The sequence below is a fragment of the Adelges cooleyi genome, unplaced genomic scaffold (genome assembly GCF_023614345.1).
Source record: "Adelges cooleyi isolate 19-005CV unplaced genomic scaffold, UGA_ACOO_1.1 ACOO_flye_CR_arks_rails_tigmint_CR_PRNA_728, whole genome shotgun sequence".
NCBI classification, from domain to species: Eukaryota; Metazoa; Arthropoda; class Insecta; order Hemiptera; family Adelgidae; genus Adelges; species Adelges cooleyi.
The window spans coordinates 64,021-89,077 of record NW_026096434.1 but is presented as its reverse complement, the minus strand read 5'-3'; the positions used below and the strand labels follow the sequence as shown (position 1 = coordinate 89,077).

Here is a 25,057-nt window from a genome sequence, read left to right as displayed (position 1 = left end):
ATTTTTATTTGAGGACTTGCCGTGATAGATCTATATGGAAAGCTTAAAATGTATCTGTTTTACAATTATATTAGTGGCTTTTTTGGAGGGTCGGCGCACTCGAGTAGGAGTTTTATCATTAAGATTTGTTTTTATACTGGTTTAATAGAATGAAATAACCAGTTGTTTATAATATCATATTGATAGTTGTCGCAATAATAATATAAAGCACTAGATTGTGCGCAAAATGCTAACATAACTGTAAGGTACACCCACTTATTATTTTTTACCTTGTTATTTTACCATCAACCATATCAAAGCAGTTTCTACACATTTGGAGACTTTTAAACTGGTTAATAACTGACAGTAAAAGTTATTCTCACAATAGCTATAATGTAACACTACTAAACCAATTTACATTTACTCGAAAAAAATACGCCATGGCGCATATCAAGGTTAAAGTTTGAAAATTATTACCGGCAATGATTTTAAAACAGGTGTTTAACCACAGAATTTGAAGATCGTAAATTTAATAAAAGGTATGTAAATGTGTACATAAGTATAATAACTAAAAATATATAAAGTTAATCAAACAGTATCAGCATCGACTGTTGCGTTACACATTTATACCTTCAAAAATAATTATGAAATGAATATATACGAGGGTGTCCCTTAGTTTGTCCTAAGCTGTTAGCTAGTGAGTAAGAAAAGGCCATAAAAGTTTCACTGATCCAACTCAATATTTACCCGTACCTTTTATGACGGTGAAGTTTCCTATTTAAATACACGCAGAATTATTGAAACTTTTGTTCGATATTTTCGAAAGATAAAAATAAATCTTTAAAATATCGGACCAACTTAAGAGGACGTCGCAGGTAAAGTGTTACGTATACAACTCCCGAGAGATCGCGTTATTCTCCGTCTCGGCGCGGCGGCGGCGGTTCATTCAGCTACTGTTCATTAACATTTATATAACAATGGACAGAGTAGAAAATACAATACCCATCATAGTTTGAATCATTCTGATAACTTAATTACTTTTTTTTAGCGTATAAACAATTTTCTCAGATATCAGAATAAACTTGGGTACCTCGTATAGCGTACTTACTTATTAACATTTATATTGGAGCATACTTATTTTGCATTTCTGTTACAATAAAATATGTGTTTCCAAATTTGCTTAGCCTATATTGGCCATGGTCGCATTGAATATTTTTAATTTTTTTTTTATTTTTTACTGTTTTTTTTATAGTATTATAGGTCACCAAACAAAATCATTAAAAATCAGTATTTTATGTAAAACATTTCAGCTCTCTGATAATTCATTTAGAAATCAAAAATTAATAATTGAAAACATGTTTATAAAAATTCATCAATAGAATAATAATTGTACAATGGTACGAGTATCCGTTATAAACTTTAAGTGCTGGACGGGTCATATATAATATTCTATGATTTATTTCATTAAATAATAATTATATATAAATCTAATACTATTTAATAAAAAAACAAAGTGTACATATGTAAATTTTGTATTATAATTTTTATCTATAAAACACAACACAATAGGAAAAATAAAAATGTGGCTTCTCTGTGCAACAAAAATACAGTATTTCCCAAGTAAAGTCATATTTCTACAATATTTACAAATAATATAATTAGGTAAACTTAGATTATCTGTTGTTAGCCCGAAAATTATGGTGGTCACCGCCGACATTATTGCGGAGTTTAGCTTTGTTATAAAAAAAAAAATAGAATACGAAGAATATATCACAATTGAAATATATTATGAGTAAAACTCTTTAATTTATAAATTGTAATTATATAGAAAAATAAATTATAGTATAAATGAAGAGTTAATTTGTCAAACGTTCCAAGTGCTAAAGTATAAAAATTGAACTTTTTCGGTTTTTCGGAGAGGTATTTGAATATTTTTCCGATTTTTTTTACAGTGTGCAATAACCCCCCTCCCTCCCCCCGTTCCCTAAACCATTTTTTAAATCACAATTTTTACAAATTATAATTTACTACAATTGCTACCTTTTTCATACAAGCGACTTAGCGACTGGCTTCTTCAGCTAATTCTCTATAAAATAGTATCGCTGCGCAAGTAAAATATAATATTTGTTTGTTATTGAGAATTGATTGTTAAAAATTGGATTATCTGTTTTTACTTCAGGTAATAATATAATTGCGGTGTCACCGTTGACGTTATCGCTGTCGCCGCGCTACGGCAGTCGGCCCAAAACCGGTTTTCCGAACGTATAAAGATATGTAGTAAATTGGCCGCTAGGCGCGCCAGCTCTCGACGTAATAATTATTATAAAAATTCAAAAAACATCCCTTCGCACTTCAAATAGTACTCGTACGCTTTTGGTGGTAGAAAATTGTTTATAGTACCATATGAAAGATCAGAACTTTTTCTATGTGCCTATAGAGAGTTTTTTTCGATAACTTTATTTACAATGGTTTTATGAACGTTTGAAAAAATTCTTATTGAAATAACTATAAGTAAACAATTTTTTTTTTGGAAATATGGCTCTATACACACATAGTAGACATTCCAGGCTTTCTTTAGGTATCCTTAGATTTATTCTACGATTAATAGTTTCTGAGTACTATTTGAAGTCCGAAGCGGTGTTTTAGTACTCGAAATATTTGACTGCGACGTCCTCTTAAGTCATTTGTGTATGACACGTACGTTCAACGAAAAATTCAATTATTATTTTTTTTAAAACTTGCATGGATGTATTAATGTAAATTTTTGTAGTCAAAATGTACATTTTTTCATATTTCACTCTTTTAACAAATCAAAATAGCAAAAAATGTTTCGTTGTAGCATTAGTTGTAGCACCTAAGGCTTAAGTACTGAAAAGGCAGTACTGTGGAACTAGTATATAGAGGCGGTGGAGGTCTCAGGTCTATATTGTAATTATTCCTTTTTTTTTAGATTTTTCTTAATAACTAAAACGCGTTTGAGTAACGCGTGCAAATAATAAATATACACTACATTTCTTTTGGTCTTAAATTTTAAACTTTTATAACTTAAAAAATAATTATTTAATACTACTTGTCGACCAGCCAACATGTTTAGTAAATTGTTCTCAATTTAAAATGTTAATAAATTAATGTATACGTTACCATTTAATTTTCAAAAGTTGAAAGTACCCTACCAAAACGATACAAATTTCAATATTGTTTAATTTTGTATAATAACATTAAAATAAATGTCTCAAAAAAAAAAAAATCACAAAATACAATTTTGTAGTTATTTTTAAAGAAATCCAGTGTCGTACGCTAAATGGATCACCCTGTACTATGAAATATTGGAAAGTGTATATTTTCATGGCTATAATTATAAATTATATAAAATATCGGTACATTTTTTTCAATTTTGAATTGTAAGCATATTTCTTTACAACGCCATGGTAATAAGTAGGACGTAGGTAATTTGACCTTATAACAATAAGCCTAGACGTACTTGTCTTCCAAGTGGATGATAAAAAAAATGTTTAATCGTTTTACAACTAAAAAGTGTCTGCATTTAACCGATTTTAGGTGTTGAAATATATACCTTTTTTTGGGGGGGGGGGGGGTTGTTACAAATACTTTTATTACAGCACAAAGAAAATATGTAAGGCTTAAGTAATTATAATCTAACAACAATAAGTCTAGAAGATACGTATGATCCAAGTGGTCGATAAAAGAATTTCAATCGTTTCACAACATGTTTTATTTCCTACTCATTGGCACATACATAATATCTACGTTATTTTTTTGTTCATTGCAGTGGTTTGTAATCAAATCGTTAGAAGTACCACTTCGTTGTTAATTCGTAGATTAGATTTAGTCCAGGTGTTTTAAACAACTACCTCAAAATATATAACCGTTATTTTTATTTCTTATTAAGTCCGAATAAGTAATACAAATCATGTTATACCTACATAGTACTCAACGCAGGTTTCACTAGCTGTGCATAACAAAATGTTTGATTTTTACAAAATAATGCACATTCATTTAATTTCATTTCAATGCTAATTATACATAATCTAAAACGATGACCAGACCTAAATTATTATATAACCCCGAATTAATTGATTTGACGGCTTATCGGATTGGTTAGGATAAAGTAAATGTGTAAAATTAAAATCTTAATCAATCTCAGCAAGTAGCTAACCGTGCCTATTTAACCCATTACCAAATTATAATATATTATTTTACAAATTATGAATAATAACAAAATTATTATTAGAGCTGGAGATAAAACAAACGGTCAAACCTCGTTGGTTTACCATTTTTTTTTTTTAAAGACATTACTAGCTTGTATTACATCGTTAATTGCTGTTTAATTGCAATTAGTCACTAAAATAAAAATATTGAATAAACAGCTGGGAAATAACCTGACCTAACCGTAATTTCGTTATAACGTATTTGCTCACTCGGTATATAATATAGGCCTAGTTAGGCCACCGATTTCTTTGTTTTCGTCGATATTTGTATTAATACCATTTTTTCCCCTCGTTTACATTAACGACGCAATATTCGATAGAAGATAAAACACATGTTGTAAATCGTGTCAACATTTATTTATTTCGCAACGCTTTTTTTCGTCGAGAAATGTCTATTGTTTCCAGCTCTATATTCTTCCTTCGTCTCCACTATCCGGTTATATTATTATTATCCTTGGCCATAAGGGAGAAAAAATTACAACGCCCTTAAAATATCGTTTTATGATAGAAACCAAAAATGATTTTTACATATGGTTGTTTTTTCACAATTTTAGGAAATCCTAACAACTCTGTACAAGTCGACGTTTTATAACGCAAGCTCAATATAGGTATTTAAATAATGTTTACTTTTATTTGTTGAACGTGTAAAAATATTTCATATAAACGATGTGTACATTTTCAACGAATGTCACGAGTGTTTTTCTAAAACGAAAATATTTGCGTTTTCGGCAAGTCAAGAATTCGATATTATACAAAATCCCGTCTTTTTAACATGAGTAAAATATGGACAAGATTGTGAGTTCATAAAAACGTTATAAAAATAAAAACAAACTTTGTATTGGTAGTGTTTGATATTTCTTTTGGGTTTGAGAGGAGTAAAATGATAAAAACAATTCCCGCTTCGGCGGTGTAGTACTTTGAAGCGAGCTTAGGTTAGGTTTAAAAAATACTTGTTGTGCTCATACCGTCTAAGAACTATGATGAAACCATATTTTATTTCGAGTGCCCGATTCTATAAAAAGAAAATTGTATAAATGGCCATGAAAAAATATTTAAGATGGCGCGATTTATTTTTAAAACAAGACGGTTATCAGAATTCCACGGGGTTATGAACACTAAAACAATCGAAAGTATTAACAATTAAATTAATAACCTACTCAAAACGGAGGCTAATTTCTAAGTAACTAGTGGACCGAATCGATATTATACCTAAATCCGCTTTTGGTTCTTATAGTCAGTATTATGTAGTATGTTCTACTATAAAATATTTAAATATTATAGTCTTCTTCTTCTTTTTTCTCATTGGGTTTATTAGGCCCTTAGGAACACCCCGTCTCACAACGAAGCCTCTTTGCTTCTCTGTCCAACGCTAAGTTTCTCCAATTAGAACCACCTAGAACCCAACTATTCAACATATTTTGTTATGACATCTTCCTAGCTTATTCTTGGATAATTTCTCTACAGAGTTCTGTTTTAATAGATCACTGAGTGTAACTTTTTTAACAATAGCCGAAGTAGCTATACATTTGTATGGAATATTCTTTAAATAACGTATTAGTTACCTTGGACAACTAAACAAATATCATAAGTCCATTCCCCTAAAAGGGGAGAAACTTTTAGGAACAAAATCGCTTGGCTTCTCATACCTAATGTTGCCAAAAGACAATTGGACATGTGCGCTTTCTAAACTCAGCGGTACAACTAGTGTATAGTTTTATTTGTATTTTTTGTTTTTATTTGTACCTAATTGTGTTCATATCAAATATGCCCGAGAGGCCACAGATAAGTTTAAACGTGAAGAGAGTCTTATGATTATTATTTTACTGTTTGTTTTATAGGTATAGAAGGTTGGAGTGCGAAACGATTTACAGCTTACTAAGAATAAAATATAATGCCGAAGAAATAACTATAAATGGCGATAGATGTAGGGGATGAAAACAATTTTATTTTTAAAAATGATACGAATAATATGTTCTGTATAATGAATAATGTAAAATGTATTAGGTATATGTATAAATCTGCACAAAAGCAACAAATGTGATGATAATCGTAAGTAAAAACGGTTTATTATTAAATAAGTTATAAATGTAATATTAAATAGGTTATTAGTGCTATATGAAAATATTATTACAATCAAATAAAAATAGTATATTACATTTTTAGAAGATACACCATTGGTTCGTGGTCTAAGTTATATTCACAACACTCCTGGAATTGAGCTATTCTTCATTAATTCTTTTTCTATAGTAAATATTATTTCTTTACTTCCATCTTTCAGGGTACAAGTATAATTATGGGCGTCAATCGAAAGTTCTTGTATGCATGGATTTGGAAATTGTGTACTCATGTACAACCCTGTCAAACGACACAACCGTGATAAGAAAACATGCAGAGGTGATCTATCTGAAAAAATAATTTTATTTTTTTAATTTGCTTGTAATAACTTACTAGTTAATACTCTGTAACGCTTTATTATAAATTCCAACTCTAAAACAATCTTTAAAAGCTATTTACTATGAAAAAAATAGTAATTACTTTGGTCTTCAACAACTTTAGGATTATCATTTCCTGTAACAAATACATCAAATCATTATGCAGTTAATAAAACCCGGTGTATTTATTTCATAGAACTTAACAGTTACTCATACAACTCCATATTAAAACTTACCTACACGCCGTCTGATTTTACTTTCTAGAGATGTTCCATTACCTCTTCTCTTTTCTGCAAGGGTTGCCAAATTTGATCCTACCAAATCTACGAAAATATTTATTATATGGCTGTGTAGAGAAGAAATAATAAAAAATATTTTAATTTTAAGTTTTATTATATTAAATATAATATTTTATATATATATATATATATTGTTTTTTTGCTTCTTCTTCTTTGATGTACTTTATGTAATTTGGAATTTGTCAACTTATCACAAACCTCCGAATAAAAACGAGTTTTCTGAAAACGACTTAAAAGTGTTCATACTACACGCGACCGACGCATTGTACTAAATAACCGATAAAATGACCTAACGTCTGAATTTTAGCAGTAGCGAAAAGTATAAACATGTTATGATGCGATACGATGTGATGTTAGGTTAGGATAGGTTGGCAACAATGATACATCTTATCACTTTTCAGATAGACAGCTGTTTTACAAGGCTTAGTTTTAACGCTTATCGATTGAAGCCAAAATTAGTTCACTTTTCTGACACCAAAAGGCGCTACTAGGGGGCCTGCATGCTCCACACAGTACCTATGTATAGCTTAATAATTAACTCTTAAATCGACTTTTATAGTTTTTCATTAGAACTACAAAAATGTTTAATTATCAGTATTCAAAGTTTTATATTTACTTTTTGTATCTCTTATTTCTAGTTCCGTCATAAACTGATTATACATGGGTCCTAAAATCAAAACAAAATATGTTTTAATGTACATTCATATTATTTATTATTGAAACCAAAGTATTATGTTGGTATTTGTCGATGATTTCTACTTTTCTTCATGGTGCAGGACACATCTATTTTATTTGTTAAAAAAAAAGTCATGACAAAATAATAAAATATGCATGGTGTCCGTATTGTACAGTCATGCCATTTGTAATACAAGAAAGTATATATTGTTAGTAGTCATCACTTAGTAGGATAATTGTTAAAAATTGAAAATAGTTGTATCCTTGTTATAATGCAGTGAATTATTTCCAAAATTATTTCTATTAGATACTTTATAAAAAAATATATATACACTATCGTCTATAAAAATATATGAATGGTTCGAAATCTATTCAACTCCACAGTAATATTTACCTAATTTACGTTTGAATATATTTTTCAAAGCTGTTTTAACAAGACTTCTTCTCTGGTCTGCAAGGTCTTTCAAATCTAAGCTTCCAAAATCTGTGAAAATATTTAAATGACGGGTTTGCGAAAAAATAATAAAAAATAAAAAATATGTTAGTTGGTCGTGTTACAAAATTGCATTACATTTGAAATGGTTGTGATATAATTATATTTGTTTGTACAACCAGTCATACCCAACGAATGTATTCTTTCTATACTTGAAATCCCAAAGAACTTATTATACATTAACATTGTAGTCAAATTTAGGTTGATGTAGAGCGAAAATATTCATCGTATATGCCTCCCTAATTTTACCTCTAAAACAAGCTTTAAGGCTATTTACAATTATCAATAAATTCGTAATTACTTTGGCCGAAAGCAGCTATGGCACGATCGATTTCTAAAACAAATACAATAATCAACAATAAAATCATTAAAAAAATAATAAAACCTTGTAAATTTTATGTTTTATATATAATGGTCACTCTAAAACTGAGATAAATGAGACCAATTAATTAATGAAAAATATGGTTGTATAAATGTTAATTTATTTCTAACAGCTACGTTTGAACGGTTTATATCATTCTTCGAATAATCATCGTAAACTTAAGCATAAACCTACTAATATAAGACCACAAATATATCTAATTATCATTTTTTTAAATGTTATGTTTACTTAATGTACTATGTATGTCAAACTGCATCATATCCTGGTAAAACACGCACCCTAAAATTTAAAATAAAATATATATTAATGTACCTACATATTTTATATAATAATATGTTTCATTGGTATTCGTCAATAGGCACGTATTATAGGTTATTCTCAAAGAATTTAAAAACAATAATTATTCGTTAAGTATATTTTATAAATAAATGTGGTTACTTGTAAAAGGGTGTTGGCCTTCCATGCCTGAAATTAAAAAAAAAATATTTTGTTTATAATAATTATCAAACAATTTCGCGTAAACACTGTTATAACGTGCATTGGAAATTATTACCCGGTATATGTTTTAAAAGGCAAAATTTGTCTGAAATTAACATTACATGAATTAATGATATTGCATTTCTATTATTATCACAGAAAGACAAGCGTATAAGTAATTCGGAAGAAATGAGCTTAACCGGATGGAAATCGTTTTAAAAATTACATAGAAATGAAATATTAGAAGAATTTTAATAAAATTTAACGAAAACTTTTACCCGGTGAAGCGATCATCATATTCATTTCGGCTGAAATCGACATTATGTAAATTAATGATATTAGATTTGATTTGCTATCATCAATTATTACATTATATATATTTATAAATTGGAAGATAAAGGTCAAAGTAGAAACACATATATTAAATAGACTAGGATAACTTAATGAAAATATAATGGCTGTATAATTCAAGTAGATTGGTTGACTAAGCATACATTAGTTTTTTTTCAAAAAGATTCTATTTTGATTTCGGAAAAAAATCGAATATTTATTACGCATAAAGATAAATTTAAACTACAATTTTATAAAAAAATTTCTACTTTTATCATTTTATTTTTTAACTTTAATATTGTTGTAATTATGCTACCGAAACTCTCGTAATATTTTTCATCGTTAACCATATTTTCAATTACATGCTCCAATCCATCTAGAATAGTAGACAAAGGTTTAAAATATTGAAATAAAATTAAAGTTGGTAAGTACTATATAAATTGTATAATTAACAGAATATTATTGAACCATGTTTAGTACGTAGGTAGCTATTAAACCTAAGCTACTTTAAATACAATGTTCTGTACACTGGTTCTACATACCTAGTGTACTTATTAAACTAATTATAGAAACTGTACATTTTAATTAACAAAGATCATGACAATTGTGTACACATAACAAAACACTTTTATATTGCCTTATCAATTGTAAATATGCATATCTTACTTGTTCTAGAATTATTTCCTACAATAAAATCATTCTTATTATACGCAAGCTGGATCATTTCATCTGTAATACATAATTAAAAAAAAATGTATTAACACATCGAATTCAAGAACCTAATAAACTTTTTTTTATCAAACAAAATATATTACTAACTTGCAAGAAAAACTTCCCTCTTACAGCTTGCTGCAAAAAAAAGTATTGAATTTATTTTTAAATTTATAACTGTATTAAGTTGGAAATTGTGAAAAAAAATAATTACCTTCATTTGCCGTTGCTTTAACAAGTACAAATAATGTTAAAAAACAGAAAAATTGCATTGTTATCTGCAATCAATAATAAAAATAAAATAAATTTATATTAGTCACAGTTGCCTTCGGTGCTACCAAGATGAGAAGGTATTGGTTATGCGTGACCGTTGTTTATGCGGTACATATAAATAGGTTTATTATATAGTTTACTTTTGTATATACATTTTTCTACAAGACCACAATATTTCCTGGTCCGTGGTCTACTATAAAATTACTTTATTTGTCAAACATTTTATTGAGTTTACCCTAATTAAGATTTACAAATATAAAAATAGTTCTCTGTTAACTATTTAAATACTATTGTAAAAATGTTAGGTTACACTATTCAAAATACAAACTAGAGATAGGTATTAACTAAATATACATAATTTTTAAAAAAGTAACTAAACAAATTTAAAAATAATTTTAAAAAGTAAAACAGTTAAGAGCAATATAAAAATCGTGGTGAGTTTTAATTAATTAAAAAAAATCTGAAACATATATACTAGAACAAAAGTTATTTAATTTGTCAGTTCTTTGTGGCACACCCTGTACACAAAAATCTAAACTTACAAAAATATATTTTAAAAAATATTTCCTCTGCCCTAATTCAAAAAATCAATATTTAGCAAAATGATTTATATATTTCATCTTAACTATAAGTTTCAATACCTACTATGTATAAATTAAAAATCTATATTAGAATTGTCTTGAAAATGTGGATTGTGTAAAACGCAATAATTGTATCAGTTTTAGTAAAAAATATTATAAGAAACCCGTTCGCTCAACACCGTTGTAAGACCCGATAACCAAATAACTATCATTAAAAAAAAACTTATTACTTACTGTTTTTACACTATACATTTTGGTTCAATAAGATAAATAATTATAATTTTTAGAGTTTGATAGAAATACTTTCTAAAATAATTGTTGAGCTGATAGGATTTCTTAGACAATAATCGACTTGATCCGCTTTTGAAACTAAATGTTCGTTTTGCGACTTATAGATGGGCTTTTCGACAGAAAAATCAGAATTTAATAGGTTTTTGCAGTGTGACTATGTTGATTTATTTACAAAGCTGGTTGATTTTTTTTTTTTTTTTATATGATTTTTAACAATAAATTCCGAACAATTTCGCCTTATAGAACCAAATACACAAAGAGATTTATTACACATTATATTTATGTGTTGGTTAAAAGATTGAGTTAGCTTCTTACCTACAAGTCATATTTGTAGTTTTGTTTTTTCTGGGTTGCACTGTATTTACAACTCACTAAGTATATGGTATGTAAATAAACTAAAACAAAAAACAACAGCTATCCACCAATATATTATAAATTTGGTAATATTTGGATAAGTTTGGTGACTATGTACACATTTTAGAAGGATTTTCTCCCTTGAATGAATGTAATCGCTTAGTTTAGTGTATGGAAATTATTATTTTTTATTTGAACGAATAATGTTATTATATGAAGATTTAATAACATTTATCGATGGCTATATTGTTTTTGTTTTTAAGTGAATGTAAAGCAAATAAATATATATTGTTATTTTATTTCACATTAGTATATATGCAGTTTTTTTCTGGGTTACCGGTTGAACACACCGCACACCACACTTACAGGCAGCTGGTAAAATCCTATGCTCCCCGCACCATTGTAGCCGGCCGGGTTAAAAATACATCATTGACCTAGTAACCAGCAGATGCCACAAGCCGTTAATAACGTTCATCGTTCGCTATTTTAGAAGGATTTTCTCATCTCTTGAGTAAAATGTGTAATCGCAAAGTATCTTCTATGAAGATTTAATAACATTCGTCGTTCGCTATATTGTGTTTGTGCGATTTAAAAAAAAAAAATATACAAATATATTGTTATTCCATTTCACATAAGTTAAAATAAATTGTTTTTTTAGGTTACACTGTGCTTACAACTGTATATTTGGGTCGAAAACATTACTTTAAGTGTATAGCATGTAAAAAAATTAAACGAACAACCACTATCTACCAATATTTTCTATTTCTAAAATTATGTTGTTTTTATCATTTGCACCAAATGAAAGTACCCCGAGTCGATTCGAATTTCACTGTTCACCCAACTTTGGCATTGAAGACTTACTTCTGGTTTAACAAAGTGTTTGAAAAATAAACAACCATTATGCATTTCAAAAGTGCTGTTATTCTTTTGTGCAATGTACTTCGCGACCTTGACACAGGTTAGCATAAAACATATAATAACAAATATAATATACTAAAAATATTTTACTTTTTAGCCGACGGAATGTTGGACGTTGCGGAGTTATTCAAGTTGACGTTTAAGGAGCGTGTAACTATTCATTAACGCTAAAGAGGTTTTTATACGTTTTTGCTGAATTATATTAAATTTGTTCTAAACGAATTTTCGTTGGGAGTGCTTCAATTATGGGTTATAAGTTTTAAATTTGATATTGTATGATTAAACTATGCTCCGCCCAAACTGTACCGTTTTTTTTACTTATAGGTAGTATTTTACAGTTTATTATATTTTTTTTTTAGATATTTATGAATAGGATTTCTTAGGTGTAACATTAAACTGAGTTTCTCTTTCAGATGTATAATTAAACGAAAAACTTCCCTCGTCGCAGTCTACTATTGGATAGTGGTATGCCTACTAAAATATGATCCATACAAATTCCCTCCACTCGATTCGCAATGTTATAGCGAGTACACTGTATTATGCTCTACACGTTTAAACGGTTTTTGGGTTTAGCCTGTATGTACTGATAACGCAAATGGACGCTATCTATGAAACCCACAAATTCCTCTTGGAGCCGTTTCTGGATGCCAACACCACGTCGAAATTGTTGAGTGATGTATATGATTCGTTTAACACCGCGATTGCCACCTATTCCTTGGCGATGAAGCAATTCATAGGCAAGGTTTGCACTGTTCAGTTCACGCCGAACAAAAAAAACTTAAAATATCTGTACGAACATTTGAAACCCACATTCGAACGAGAAATCAGTCTGTGGGAATTCCTGTCCTCTGAACTCGACACTACGGCTAAGGAGGACAACATAAAAAATTTCTACCACGACTTCGGTTTCCGGTGCGATCCTAACACGCGCAAGACAATTAAGGTTTCCGCCGAATCACCATAATTGACGGTATGCATACCTCTAGATTCATTACAGTTGTTATTGAGTGACCGGAGAGACCTTGAATACTACGTTTACGACTGTCTGTTATTTTTTTTAATAATAATATTGAAACACTAACGAATGCGAAATAATAACTGTTTTTATTTGAAAATAAATCGATTTGGGTAAACAATTCTGTAGTGTTTTAATTTATAAATGTTTAAAGTTAACCTATATTTTTTGTATAAGTGTAGTGCAACTATGCACATTTTTAACGAATACAGGATCGAGTGTTGCTAGCTATCCAAACACTTCAAGGCAAAATCAACAACTGACTGTAATAAATTACATCATTCAACATCAGACGAAATACCGTTAATAACATACATCGGTCGGTAGTAGACAATCAAATTATAACACATATTATATTCCGTTTTGAAGTCAAGTATTAACACAATAATTATTACATATTATCGCGTTAAGCGAAATTCAATAAAACCAAAGTTTATATTATATCGCAGCTGTGCTACTAAAATATGCCTCGTATTAAGACGTTTTTGATTCATTTACAACGCGTTGGTTGAACGAATACATCATTTTAAATAGTATGTATGATAAAAAAAACACCGATTAAATGAGATTAATCAGATCACCAAAATAATGTCGAACGACGGGTTGCTACAACTTTTACCAATATCCACTTTTTCCAGTAAATATTTTTCCTGTAGAAAAATGGCGATTGGAAAAAGTGGATGTATGACAAACTATAAGAAAGAAATGTTTACTCGAAAAAATTATTATTTTTACTCTATGACATTATTTCCTACAACGAGTATGCCTATAGAAAAAAAAAAGACATTGGTAAGTACCTGTTTTTTCAAGTAACAATTTATTCCAACTGGTATAACTAAATACTGTAAAAACTGACTGTTAGTATTTTAAATTTATTATTTATTCAGGTCCACATTTTCCAACAAACATATTTTTATCTTAACATAGTCATGTTAATTGATAGAATATGATTAATTTAATTACCATAGATTAATTGTTATTATTGGTTGTACTAGGTACCTGTACGAGCTGCAATTTTATTTTATTAAGCTGTTTCAAATGGAAAATTACTAGATAGTATTATTTAGAGCATATTTAGAGATAACTTGCTTCTTGATAAACAACCAGGCACAAAACATTTTGAGGCGTTCTTAGACATATTACTAGACATATTATTATATTCACATCTGGTGAAACCAGTTGACATTGACTATATAATAAAAAAAATTCAATTTAACAATTTTTAGCCGTTAGATAAAACTACTCTTCTGTATTGGAATCTATAATGTAAGAGTGACTAAAGAATTAAATGGTTCATTATATGGTTATATATCAACGAAAAACAAGTGAATGCTCTCAGTTTGTTAGTTGTACATTCACTGATTACATACTTAACATACTACAATACATTTAAATGACAATTACACTTAAGCCTTTACACATTAAAGGACTTGATTCCAAACCGAGTTGAACAAAAGTAAAAAAGAAAGCAGAGTTCAAGCATTATGTTATCTTTGTAAATTGGTCACAAATATAAAATAGGTTCTCTCTATATAAATGTATTGTTATAATAACCCATATATCGTTGTTAACAATATAATGAAATATTTCCATTATCTATTTACTCACTTACACATAGCAACCTGGAAATTGACTACGGTAAAAGTGTAATTTTCCCCCTTTTTGTGGTGGGGTTTTCCATAATATAAAATAAGTTTGATCACAGCTATTTTTGTAGAAAATTGTATACGTTATAGTTTCATTCTAGATAATATACCTTCGGTCTAATCCCTAAAACTTTGCTTCAAAAAGTGAAATAAAGAAAAAAATTCTATCTTTTCTGGAAACTGTTTAAATTTCACAAAAATTTGGAATTAATTTGACTTGTTAGTTGTTAAAGCTCAAAATTGCGCCAAACAAGTTTTAAAAACATTCAGCCTTTTTCCCAGGAGGAGGGAGGGTTGTTGAAATTTCGGGGTTTTCCGTGTGTAATTTTGTTGGTAAAACTTTTTACACTAAAAATGCTAAGGTTATAATAAATCGAAAATATTTTCGAAAAGCATACATTTTCGGCACTTGTACACACATGAGAATGTTTTAGTTATTTTTTTTTTTTGCCATCCTTTAATGTTTATAAATTTTAAGCAGAAAAAATACATCGATCGAACGACAAAAACAATACATAAAATTGTCGATGTTCGAATTACAAATTTTTTTTTTTTTGTCCTCATCTTAGTGTTACATTTTACGTCGAAAATTCAAAGGTCATAGCAAATAGTCAAAACTTGAAAATTTTATCTAATCGGATATACTATTTGCATACGATTCGCGCACATAAATATTTTATTTATTTACAACTACTGCCTTTAATAGTCCGTAAAACAAATAGTAGCCTAAACTTAAGTATGGCTATCGATTTTCCCATACAAATCCATAGGTGTAATAATTAAAGGAGGGAGGGCCCATCTCTAGAATACCCTCCCTAGTAGCTCAAAGACTACATAAAAAATGTAAAGTATTTTCTATAAATTTCAAAGTTAATTTAAAAAAAAACGTTTTACTAAAGGGTTTTCGTATGTCACAAAAAAGGGTTATGATACAAATAGATATTTTGAAGTTAAAATAATACATTGACGATCTTGATTGAACATGTATTGGGAACAGCATGCTTACTTATTAGACATTGAAGAAAATACTCTTAAGTCAGAATGTATGTACCCAAAAACTGTTGTAAAATTTATAAGTTTGATTCCAGTGAATATGTTTTGACCCATCTTGAGGAGGTTGAAGTGGCCTGTGTGTTGGACATTTTAGGCCAACTCAGGATGGTTAGATATGAATTATGTAAACATATTTGACTAAATCGGCCACTTTTCTAGGTTAATGTAGAAATCGACTAATGATATTTCATTTAAAATTGTGTTTAAGTCTTATTTTATTTGCTCAACTTTGTCTTTTTGAAGTAAATGAATCAGTTATTCAACAATCGACTTCCATAATAACATGAATTCCTGCATTCAATCCCATTAATGTAATCGTTGAGCAATTGATTTATTTATTGTATTTTTAAACGGGTTAATACCAAATTACAAATAAGAGAAGAATAGGAACATAAATATAGAATTTACACAAAAATAAAAGTATACAGATTAACATAATAGCTGACAAATACAATGGATTTCAATAACACAAAATAATAGATAAAGATAAACAATATTTACACAATTGGTTTATTTAAATAATTAACAAAAGTTTCTAACGAATTTTTAACATATAAATCAATATAATTTTATTTACTAGTCGCATTTTGCGATTTAAAGGGGCATCACGACAATAGTTTAAGAAAGGTCAACAGTCTTCCTCGTGTCATCTATTATTTCACTAACATTTTTTCTATTTTTCTATAATATAATATAATATTTTATTAGATGCCAAACTACCTATTTCAAAATTATTTCGTGAATTAATAATTTTAGTACCATAACACATGTTTTTTGCCATATACATTAGCTTATTCAATAAATCACTATACTTTATAAACTACTTTATTACATATTACAATGAATTGTTGCATTTTCGTTTTATTAAAAATTGTCCTCCTAGTTCTGATTAAATTAAGCCACGTCGTGTAATCCATGGATTTAGTTTACTTTTTTGCTTATTACTTAAATTGTTGCACATTTTACTTTTTATATGATAATAAGAGTAAACAATTTCAATATTGTTTAAAAATATTATACTTTACTCTAGTACGTTCTATACTAGAGTACGGTTCAGTAATTTTGAACCCATATCAAGGTGGTTTAGTAAATAAAATAGAGCGTGTGTAAAATAGGTTCTTGCGAGTACATGCATTTAAAACAAACAAAATTGGTTAACTCTTGACAACTAATGAGTCAATATGGTACTGTCTTACTTGAAAAAAGAAGGAAATTACATGATGCATCTTGGTTGTTTAAATTACTGAATTCGTAAATTGAGTACCCTGACTTACTTACAATTAGAAAAATATCTTTAAACGTTTAATAATAATTTAGTTTACATGATTTAAAAAATAAAAAACCAACCAAGTTTTCAGTGATAAATTTTGGTTTTTTTAAACATTTAAAACTAAATTTTAACTTACTTAAATTAGATGAATTACACAAAACTAAAAGTATTACTTGTAGGTAAGAAGCTAACACGAAAATGATTAAAGCTAAATGTTAGAATATTTTGCTGACTAGATTAATTTAAAGTGGTACTGATCCTGTATCATTCAACCGAACTCCGAGTAAATAATAAGTTATAAATAAACACATATAGATTATGATTCTATTTATTCACAAGCAGTATTCTAAGTCAATGGAAGCCAGAAAACACGGTGAAAATGTGAATAAATTAGAAATACAAAATAGTAGGTACTCACACAACGTAGAACCGTAAGCCGCTGTCAAGGGCTGCTACTAAAAATGTATAATAAATGATTAACAAATAAAATGTATTAATGCGTTTACCTAAGTCTATCGGTTTTAGAAACACCTATTTTGTTAGAATACAAAGGGTAAAACGCAAGTAAAATTAATATTTAATACAATAATAACAAAAAAAAATAGATGTTAAGAAAGCCAGTACAGTTGGCTTAAGATCACAGGTCTACGAGAATTATTAAATACAAATATCGATAAAAGCATTGCACCTAATGACAATTATGCTCATTATCTGGAAACCTGGAAATTGACCACGGCCAAAGCTAAGATTTCCTCTTTTTTTGGAGCTTTTCCTTAATAGAAAAAAGTTTCACTGCAGATTTTTGAGAAAATTGTATATGTTATAGTTTCGTTCTAGATATTTCTCCGGTCTAATTTTCAGACCTAAGTCCCTAAAACTTTGCTTGAAAATGTGAAAAAAGAAGAAATGTCTATCTCTTTTAGTGGAAAGGGTTTATGATATGTTTTGGTTTTGTCAATATTTATCGGTATAGTAGGTACTATGTTTAAAGAATATTCCAAATTTGTGAATAAATATTAAGATGTTCTAGCTACACAACTATTAAAGTTTTATGTATTCATATTTTTATTTTGTGGCCTCACTATACATATATTTTTGTACAACTTTGAACATTCCTTCTACCTCAAATTGCATATCATTTTAACTTTTGCAATTAGAATTTTGCTGAATTATATTTTTTACACTTGCAATAATTGGTAAATTAAGGGCACCTAAAAGGTCATGAATAATTTTACTATATTATTTTTATATTCATTTAAACACTTTTTAAAACAATATATGGTTTTATTATTGTTATTACTTTTCCAAAAAATTATATATTTAGTTTCTTATACGAAAACACAGTTTAAGTGTTATTCATTGAAATAAGAAGAAAACATATTATTTTTATGTGATGTTTTGTAGGATTGTTCAAACAGTTACCTGATAGTCATAGGTTGACCATTTTCACTAAATAAGAATTTTATCCAAAACAAAAACAATGTTGTTAGCATTGACCTAGATATACTATTTTAAGTATCTAAAATTTAAACAAAAATCATTAATAATTTCTATTATTAACGATAGTCCTTCAGCCTATTTCTTAAATTGCTAATAACAACATAGATATTTATACAAAACTTGGTTTTTTACTGGATATATCTATAATATTTTTTTTTATTCTATCTAGAACGATTTTTTCTCAACGTTTGCAGAACTCTTCAACCAGAGGCCCAACTTTGGGTTTCCAAATGATTTATTGTGTGTTAAAACACAATTATTTATCATTGTTTTTGGCGTTTTCTCGGGTTCGTATCGAAGTGAACAACATATGAATAATAGCCCACACAAAAACACTTTTTTAAATCAATACACAGCCACAATAACAACTTTACAAACTTGGAATTTAGCTCACGATAACGTGTTGAAAAATAGTATGAAATCAAAGTACTTTTCAAATTAAACTATGAAGGATTAATTTTCGTACACTGAATTGTTCTTACATAAATTTTATTTAAGCCAACCCAATACCAATGTGATTGTGACCAGCCAGAATATGTTTTTCCACAACTCTCGCTCTCTCACTACATATACAATATAATATATATACCTGGACTCACTAGAAACTCGCTCTTCACCTGGTCACCACATTTAAAAGAACAACACAAAGCACTCAACTATCGACTAGATATGCTTCGACCTCTGTTAAACTCAAAAATACCAATAAAAAACATGCTCCATCTTTACACTACCCTTTTGAACCCAATATAAACTATTGGTATTATTATCTGGTGATCAGCAAAACCTTCAAACACCAAAACAATTAATATGCCTCTAAATAATCGCATAGGGCCTTTTGGTATGATCAAATTGTTTCACTCCATTCCGGCCTCTAAGACGACTTAAAAGAAACTGGCCCAGAACTGGCTCAAGAACTACTAAAATTAATGGTTTTGTTATCTTATTTGGTGTCTCAACTTTGAGATTCCTTATTTATGTTATTCACTGACAGTTTTACATTCTTTATATTTAAATAAATTCTTTATAAGGTTAAACTATTTAATCTTTCTGATGACATAGTTGATTATATTTAGGCTTTAAGTGTCAAAAGTCGATAGACCTTAGGGTAATCCCAAAAAAGTTAAATGTTTGGTAATTTCATAATGTTGTAGAATAACATTTTTTTTTTAACTAAAAAATCGCAATTTGCTTTAGAAATATTAAGTGTTAAATTGATCACCCTGTACATCTTAAAATGGCGTTTCACGCTTAGTTTCTACGAAATATTATTGATTCCACCAATAAGCGTAAAGCGGTTTTTTTGTGTCCCAAAAAAACATGTTATTGAAAACTTATGTACACATTAGACTTAGGTGTGCTCGTATCTAAAAAACCGACATGAAGCGCTGAATGTATAGTATTAGGTGAATGCCAAATAGCAAATCGCTGTAAAACAAATAACTTAGTACACGCCGTATTCTAAAACTTATTTCCTAAACCTGTTATTTTGATATCTGCTATAAATCAAATTATATATTAGGAATAGCGTTTATCGGATAATAAATACGATTTTATTGAATTTTGATGTTTTACTGGACGTATCCAAAACTAAAACAACAGGGCGTTTAAAAAAAATGTTGCCCATAAGATACATTGTTCTCATCAAATTATGAGAAAATCAAGTTTTTGTACATTGTGCGGTTTTGTTCCCAATGTTTACACAAATAAAAATGTAGTAGTTGTCAACTGATTTCAAAGACTCTACCTATATATATTCATTTTGGCTTTTCCGTTAAACTGCAATTCAAACTTTATAACACAAAAAAAATAGTCCCGAAAAAACGTTTAGAAAATTGTTGTTCTAAAAGTTTTCTATTGAATCAACAACACAGTCATGTCATGTTAAACAAATAGTCCACTCTTTGGTGGAATTTTTTTGCGAAGTGAACTGTAGTGTGAATTTCTTTGACATTTGTAAATACAGTAAAAACATGGTTGAGCTAAAACCTTTTACCATAAAACTGCCGGTTATTGAGCATAAGAATCATTGTGTAGTAGATTTCAGATAAAGTTTTTAGCCTTATTGGAAACGAAAAAAATATTAATATAATAATTATGAATATGAAGATTTTCATTTTATTGTGTCTAACATTTTTTACTCCATTAGTCAACTCTATCACAGAACAGGAAAAAGTGGTATGTATAGTTTTTTCCAACAATTACTTGTACATATTTTGTAAATCATTTGTATTAAATTACGTACAATAAACTAAACGTTTAAACATGTATGGCATTCCACTATTGTTAAATCCTATTTTAATTTCTCAATTTTTTAGTATTCACTTCCTTGTCTTTTAAAGTAAATGAAATAATTATTCAAAAATTTACATCCACAGTAACCTGGAAAAAAAGCGGATAGGCTCAAATATTTTTACAGAATTAAAATCCTATCACCCGAAGTAGGCGTAATAATGTCAGGTCTTTATGTCTAAATTGGTTTCATGTACTAACAAAATTATTTTATGTCGTAAAAAAAATTGTATACTTCAAAAGTAATACTATGAAGTTCATACAAATTACAAATGAACCTGGCGACAAATTGATATGGTCGAAATTTATTCACAGTCTACAGGAATTGTTAATAATAAGAGTTATTTCCCATAAATAAAATGACAATATTTGACAAGCATTGATCTAATAGCCATTTTTCATATGCCTACTAATTTCAAGATGAACATATGTTATAATTTTCTAATTATAATACTTCTAAAGTTATTTTTCTCCGAGTTATGACGAAAATTTGATAAAAAATTACTTTTGTCTTTTTCCGGCGTATCTATCGGACGAATTTGAGGTTTTTTTTTTATACGAAGCTTACTATTTTTTCTGTGGGGGCTAAAAAGCCGATTTTTTATTTTGCGATTAAAAAAATAAAAATAAAAATGCTCATAAATATTTTTTGAAAAAAAAAATTAAAAATCTGTCTCTTTGCTCCCATAGAGAAGATGTTAAACTATAAAACAATAAAAAAATTATTGAAATCGGTTCGGTAGACACTTCAGAAAGTGCCTCCGCGTTTTAGTTTTTATTTGTAAAAAAAATTGATGCTTTCCGTTTTTCTTAATGAACAAAAATTATACTTTTATTTATAATTTTTTTTTTTTTTAGTTACCTAAGTAATTTTTTCTACTTAACATTAAATCCTAATTTAGATTATTGATAATTATAATTTAACAATTATTTTTATTGCGTATGTATTTCATTTAAATCAATTGGTTAAATTCTGAAAAAATATATTTGTTTCATTTTGGAGATACAATTTTTTTTTAGTTGGCGAATAAAAAACGATATTTATATGGAATTTCATCCGAACCATGTTCGTAAACCTCAATCATAAACGAGTTTTAGTCATACAAATGTTGTTTTAAAGTAAATAGCTAATTTAATTGTGTATAATATTAAAATTAGTTCACGGGTAAAGAGTAAAGTTCATCTTGATTAATTGAATAATGGAAAAACTTTATTTTTTTCGTGAATTTATTTCATTATACATTTATTGAAATTATGCGGTTCTCTGGCTTGTATCACATTAATGATTGGTCGATTTATGTTGATCTATAGTTAAAACAAATTAAAATTGTATTATCAGTTTTTATGTAACCAGTAACGATGTGTAATGATATTAGTGTAATTAAATTTCAGTCCCTAAACTGCGTTTTTAAAGAGATTTTAAAAGATATCAATCCTGACCACACTTATACAGTCCAAGAGAGTGGCATAACACTAAGAGAGTTTCTTTATTATGTGGGTGAACTGACAGGTATCAGAGATGTTGCGGTAGTTGCGGCAGGGCAACATTTAGGTCCCAGACCGGGCAGAATAGTGCCATATAATGGTAAACATTAATTTTACTTCGTTTAATAATAATTTTTAAGAAACGTTTTATATGGAGTTGACGTAAAATAGAAATGGTATTGTTGTTGTAAAAAGTCCTCGCATTTAACATTTTTTAGTCAGTTGTGCGGTGTATAACTGCTGTTTGTATTCTAACAATTTATATAAATTTATCTATCGTTTGTAAGCTAATGAAAGTTTTTTTTTCAGAACTTATAGGAATAGATGACTTTTATGAGTTAATAACAATTATCTGTCAAAAACTTTATCCATCAATAAAATATGTAGATGTATTCGTACGTGTTGTAATGATTGCAATAGCCCAAAGAAAAACTTCAGAATAATGAAATAAGATTCATTTAAATCTTTGTTAAATTGTGAAATGTTAATTTTCAACTTTATTAAATGCGTTTAAAACATACTACTATTTTTGTTTATAATATACTTATTTATTTGAATATAACGTTCACCAATGGTAATAAGTACAGTACAAGTTAAAAAACGACAATTTAGGACATAATATACCTAATTGGCTGGTAATAATTGTTGTTCAGGGCTCGCTTTCAAATCTCCAAAAAAATTCTAAATCTTTTACAAACAACAACGGTGATAAATACCCAGCCCTAGCAACTCCAATGTGATATCTATTCCTATTGAGTGTACCGTTCAGTGGACCAGTCAGTGCCATATAACCGTAAACATTAATTTTACTTCATTTAATAATAATTTTTAAGAAACGTTTTATATGGAGTTGACGTATATTATAAACGGTATTGTTGTTGTAAAAATTCCTCGCATTTAACATTTTTTAGTCAGTTGTGCAGTGTATGACTGCTGTTTGTATGCTAACAATTTATATAACTTGATATTTCGTTTTAAGTTAATAGAGTTTTTTTTGTTTCAGAAATGATAGAAATAGATGAATTTGAGGGACTTGTAACAGCTGTTAGTCGTTCATTAGGAAAGAAAATAAACGATTACGTAGGTCTTATAAGGCAAGCAATAGCTGCAAAACTCGCTGAGCTTAGACGATAGAAGAATCAAAATCTTCGTTAAACTGACAAATGTTAATTTTCAACTAAATTAAATGTGTTTAAAACATACAATTATTTTAATGTATTTATTTATTTGAATATAACGTTCATCAATGTATAAATAAGTGCAGTACAAGGTAAAAAACGACAATTTAGGACATAATATACCTAATCAGCTGGTAATAATTGTTGTTCCGAAATCGCTTTCAAATTTCCAAAAAAAATTCTAAATCATTTACAAACAACAACGGTGATAAATACCCAGCCCTAGCAACTCTCAATGTGATATCTATTCCTATTGAGTGTACCGTTTAATTTAAATTCGTGCAAAACAATCAACTTGTGGATAAGGAAAAAGAAACAGTAAATTAGAATAAAAAAAGGTACTTTATTGATTCACAAGTTTTAAATGATCACCTCCTTCCCTTTGATCCTAAAAAAATACCCTTAAATAGAATACCACTGAAGTACAGTGATAGGGCATAAGATAACATCATAAAACGTTTCATTCAGAAGATATAAGCATCTTTTCTTAAATTTCTATTGTTAGACATAGGTAAAAGACTTAAACGGTACTAATTATACAATTTCATATACTATGTGTAGACGAAAATGGTAAAATGTCAGTTGTAACATGTTAAACATTATTTTTTACATTTAATTCAACTTTTTTAAATAAAAACTCAAAACCAAAAGGTTTTATCCATCAAGCTGTTTTTGCAAGGCATATATATATTTTTTTAAGTTGAAAAATAATAATATTAAACCTTTATGTCTTTTGTCAATAGTTCCCAACACTTTGAAATTTGTCTCATTCTGTAGATGTTCAAACGAATTTTCATGTTTATTTATTTTGGCTAAAAGATGTATTAAATCTTTTACACCAGTCTTACTCCAAAACTAACACAAGGGAAACAAAATAACGTTAATAATGGCTTTGTGGTTGTGAAACTACCACATTTGAACTTTTGATAAAGCCCAGTATTAAAATGACGAGTGTATTCATTTTGTCCTTTTTTAGTTAAATAGGGTAAACTTGGTACGGGTCTAGCTAAATTTTTTATTTCTACTTTTTTTTCTTAAGAAAGAAATTAAAATTTTAATTATAAAATATTTTGCACGGAATTCGTATTATATTATAGTAAAATACTACTTATAACAAAAAACTAAACGTCAGTAATACGTTAAGTAATTATAATTAAAATTAAAATACTAAATAATATAGTCACCGTTTTCCTCTGT

General features: G+C 28.4%; 2 protein-coding genes and 1 long non-coding RNA gene across 14 annotated transcripts in view; 2 read left to right on the top strand and 1 right to left on the bottom strand.

Moving 5' to 3' along the window:
* The window catches only part of LOC126845261 (zinc finger protein 665-like), a 68,467-nt gene that overhangs the window by 34,655 nt on the left and 8,755 nt on the right, over positions 1-25,057 (top strand). The gene's annotated exons all lie outside the window — the stretch shown is intronic.
* LOC126845263 (uncharacterized) lies at positions 356-6,994 on the top strand. The gene is made up of 3 exons (XR_007686749.1): positions 356-518; positions 6,047-6,257; positions 6,487-6,994. It is a non-coding gene; the product is annotated as an uncharacterized LOC126845263 (long non-coding RNA).
* Positions 6,250-13,665, bottom strand: LOC126845262 (uncharacterized). Of its 12 annotated transcripts, XM_050583904.1 has the most exons (16): positions 12,515-12,841; positions 11,468-11,547; positions 10,222-10,285; positions 10,116-10,145; positions 9,963-10,025; positions 9,613-9,672; positions 9,245-9,274; positions 9,043-9,072; positions 8,928-8,954; positions 8,718-8,768; positions 8,409-8,441; positions 8,009-8,098; positions 7,556-7,606; positions 6,877-6,963; positions 6,744-6,776; positions 6,250-6,611 (listed from the first exon to the last, which is right to left on the bottom strand). In XM_050583904.1, the coding sequence occupies exons 3-16, from the start codon at positions 10,277-10,279 to the stop codon at positions 6,406-6,408; spliced, it is 849 nt and encodes a 282-aa protein (XP_050439861.1). In that variant the 5' UTR covers positions 10,280-10,285; positions 11,468-11,547; positions 12,515-12,841; the 3' UTR covers positions 6,250-6,405. The 12 variants fall into 12 exon arrangements, 11 of the variants coding, with proteins under 11 accessions (XP_050439861.1, XP_050439860.1, XP_050439862.1 ...); XM_050583903.1 differs by lacking the exons at positions 11,468-11,547; positions 12,515-12,841 and adding an exon at positions 13,405-13,665; XM_050583905.1 differs by lacking the exon at positions 11,468-11,547.

Bases quoted from the DNA above. Each gene is read 5' to 3' on its own strand.
- LOC126845262 (XM_050583899.1), bottom strand. From the start codon at position 12,412: ATGCATAATGGTTGTTTATTTTTCAAACACTTTGTTAAACCAGAA. The intron at 10,146-10,221 runs GTAATTATTTTT...TTTTTTTTGCAG, and splicing joins TAAAGCAACGGCAAATGAAG to CAAGCTGTAAGAGGGAAGTT. The intron at 9,073-9,244 runs GTAAAAGTTTTC...TGTTAATTTCAG, and splicing joins TATGATGATCGCTTCACCGG to ACAAATTTTGCCTTTTAAAA.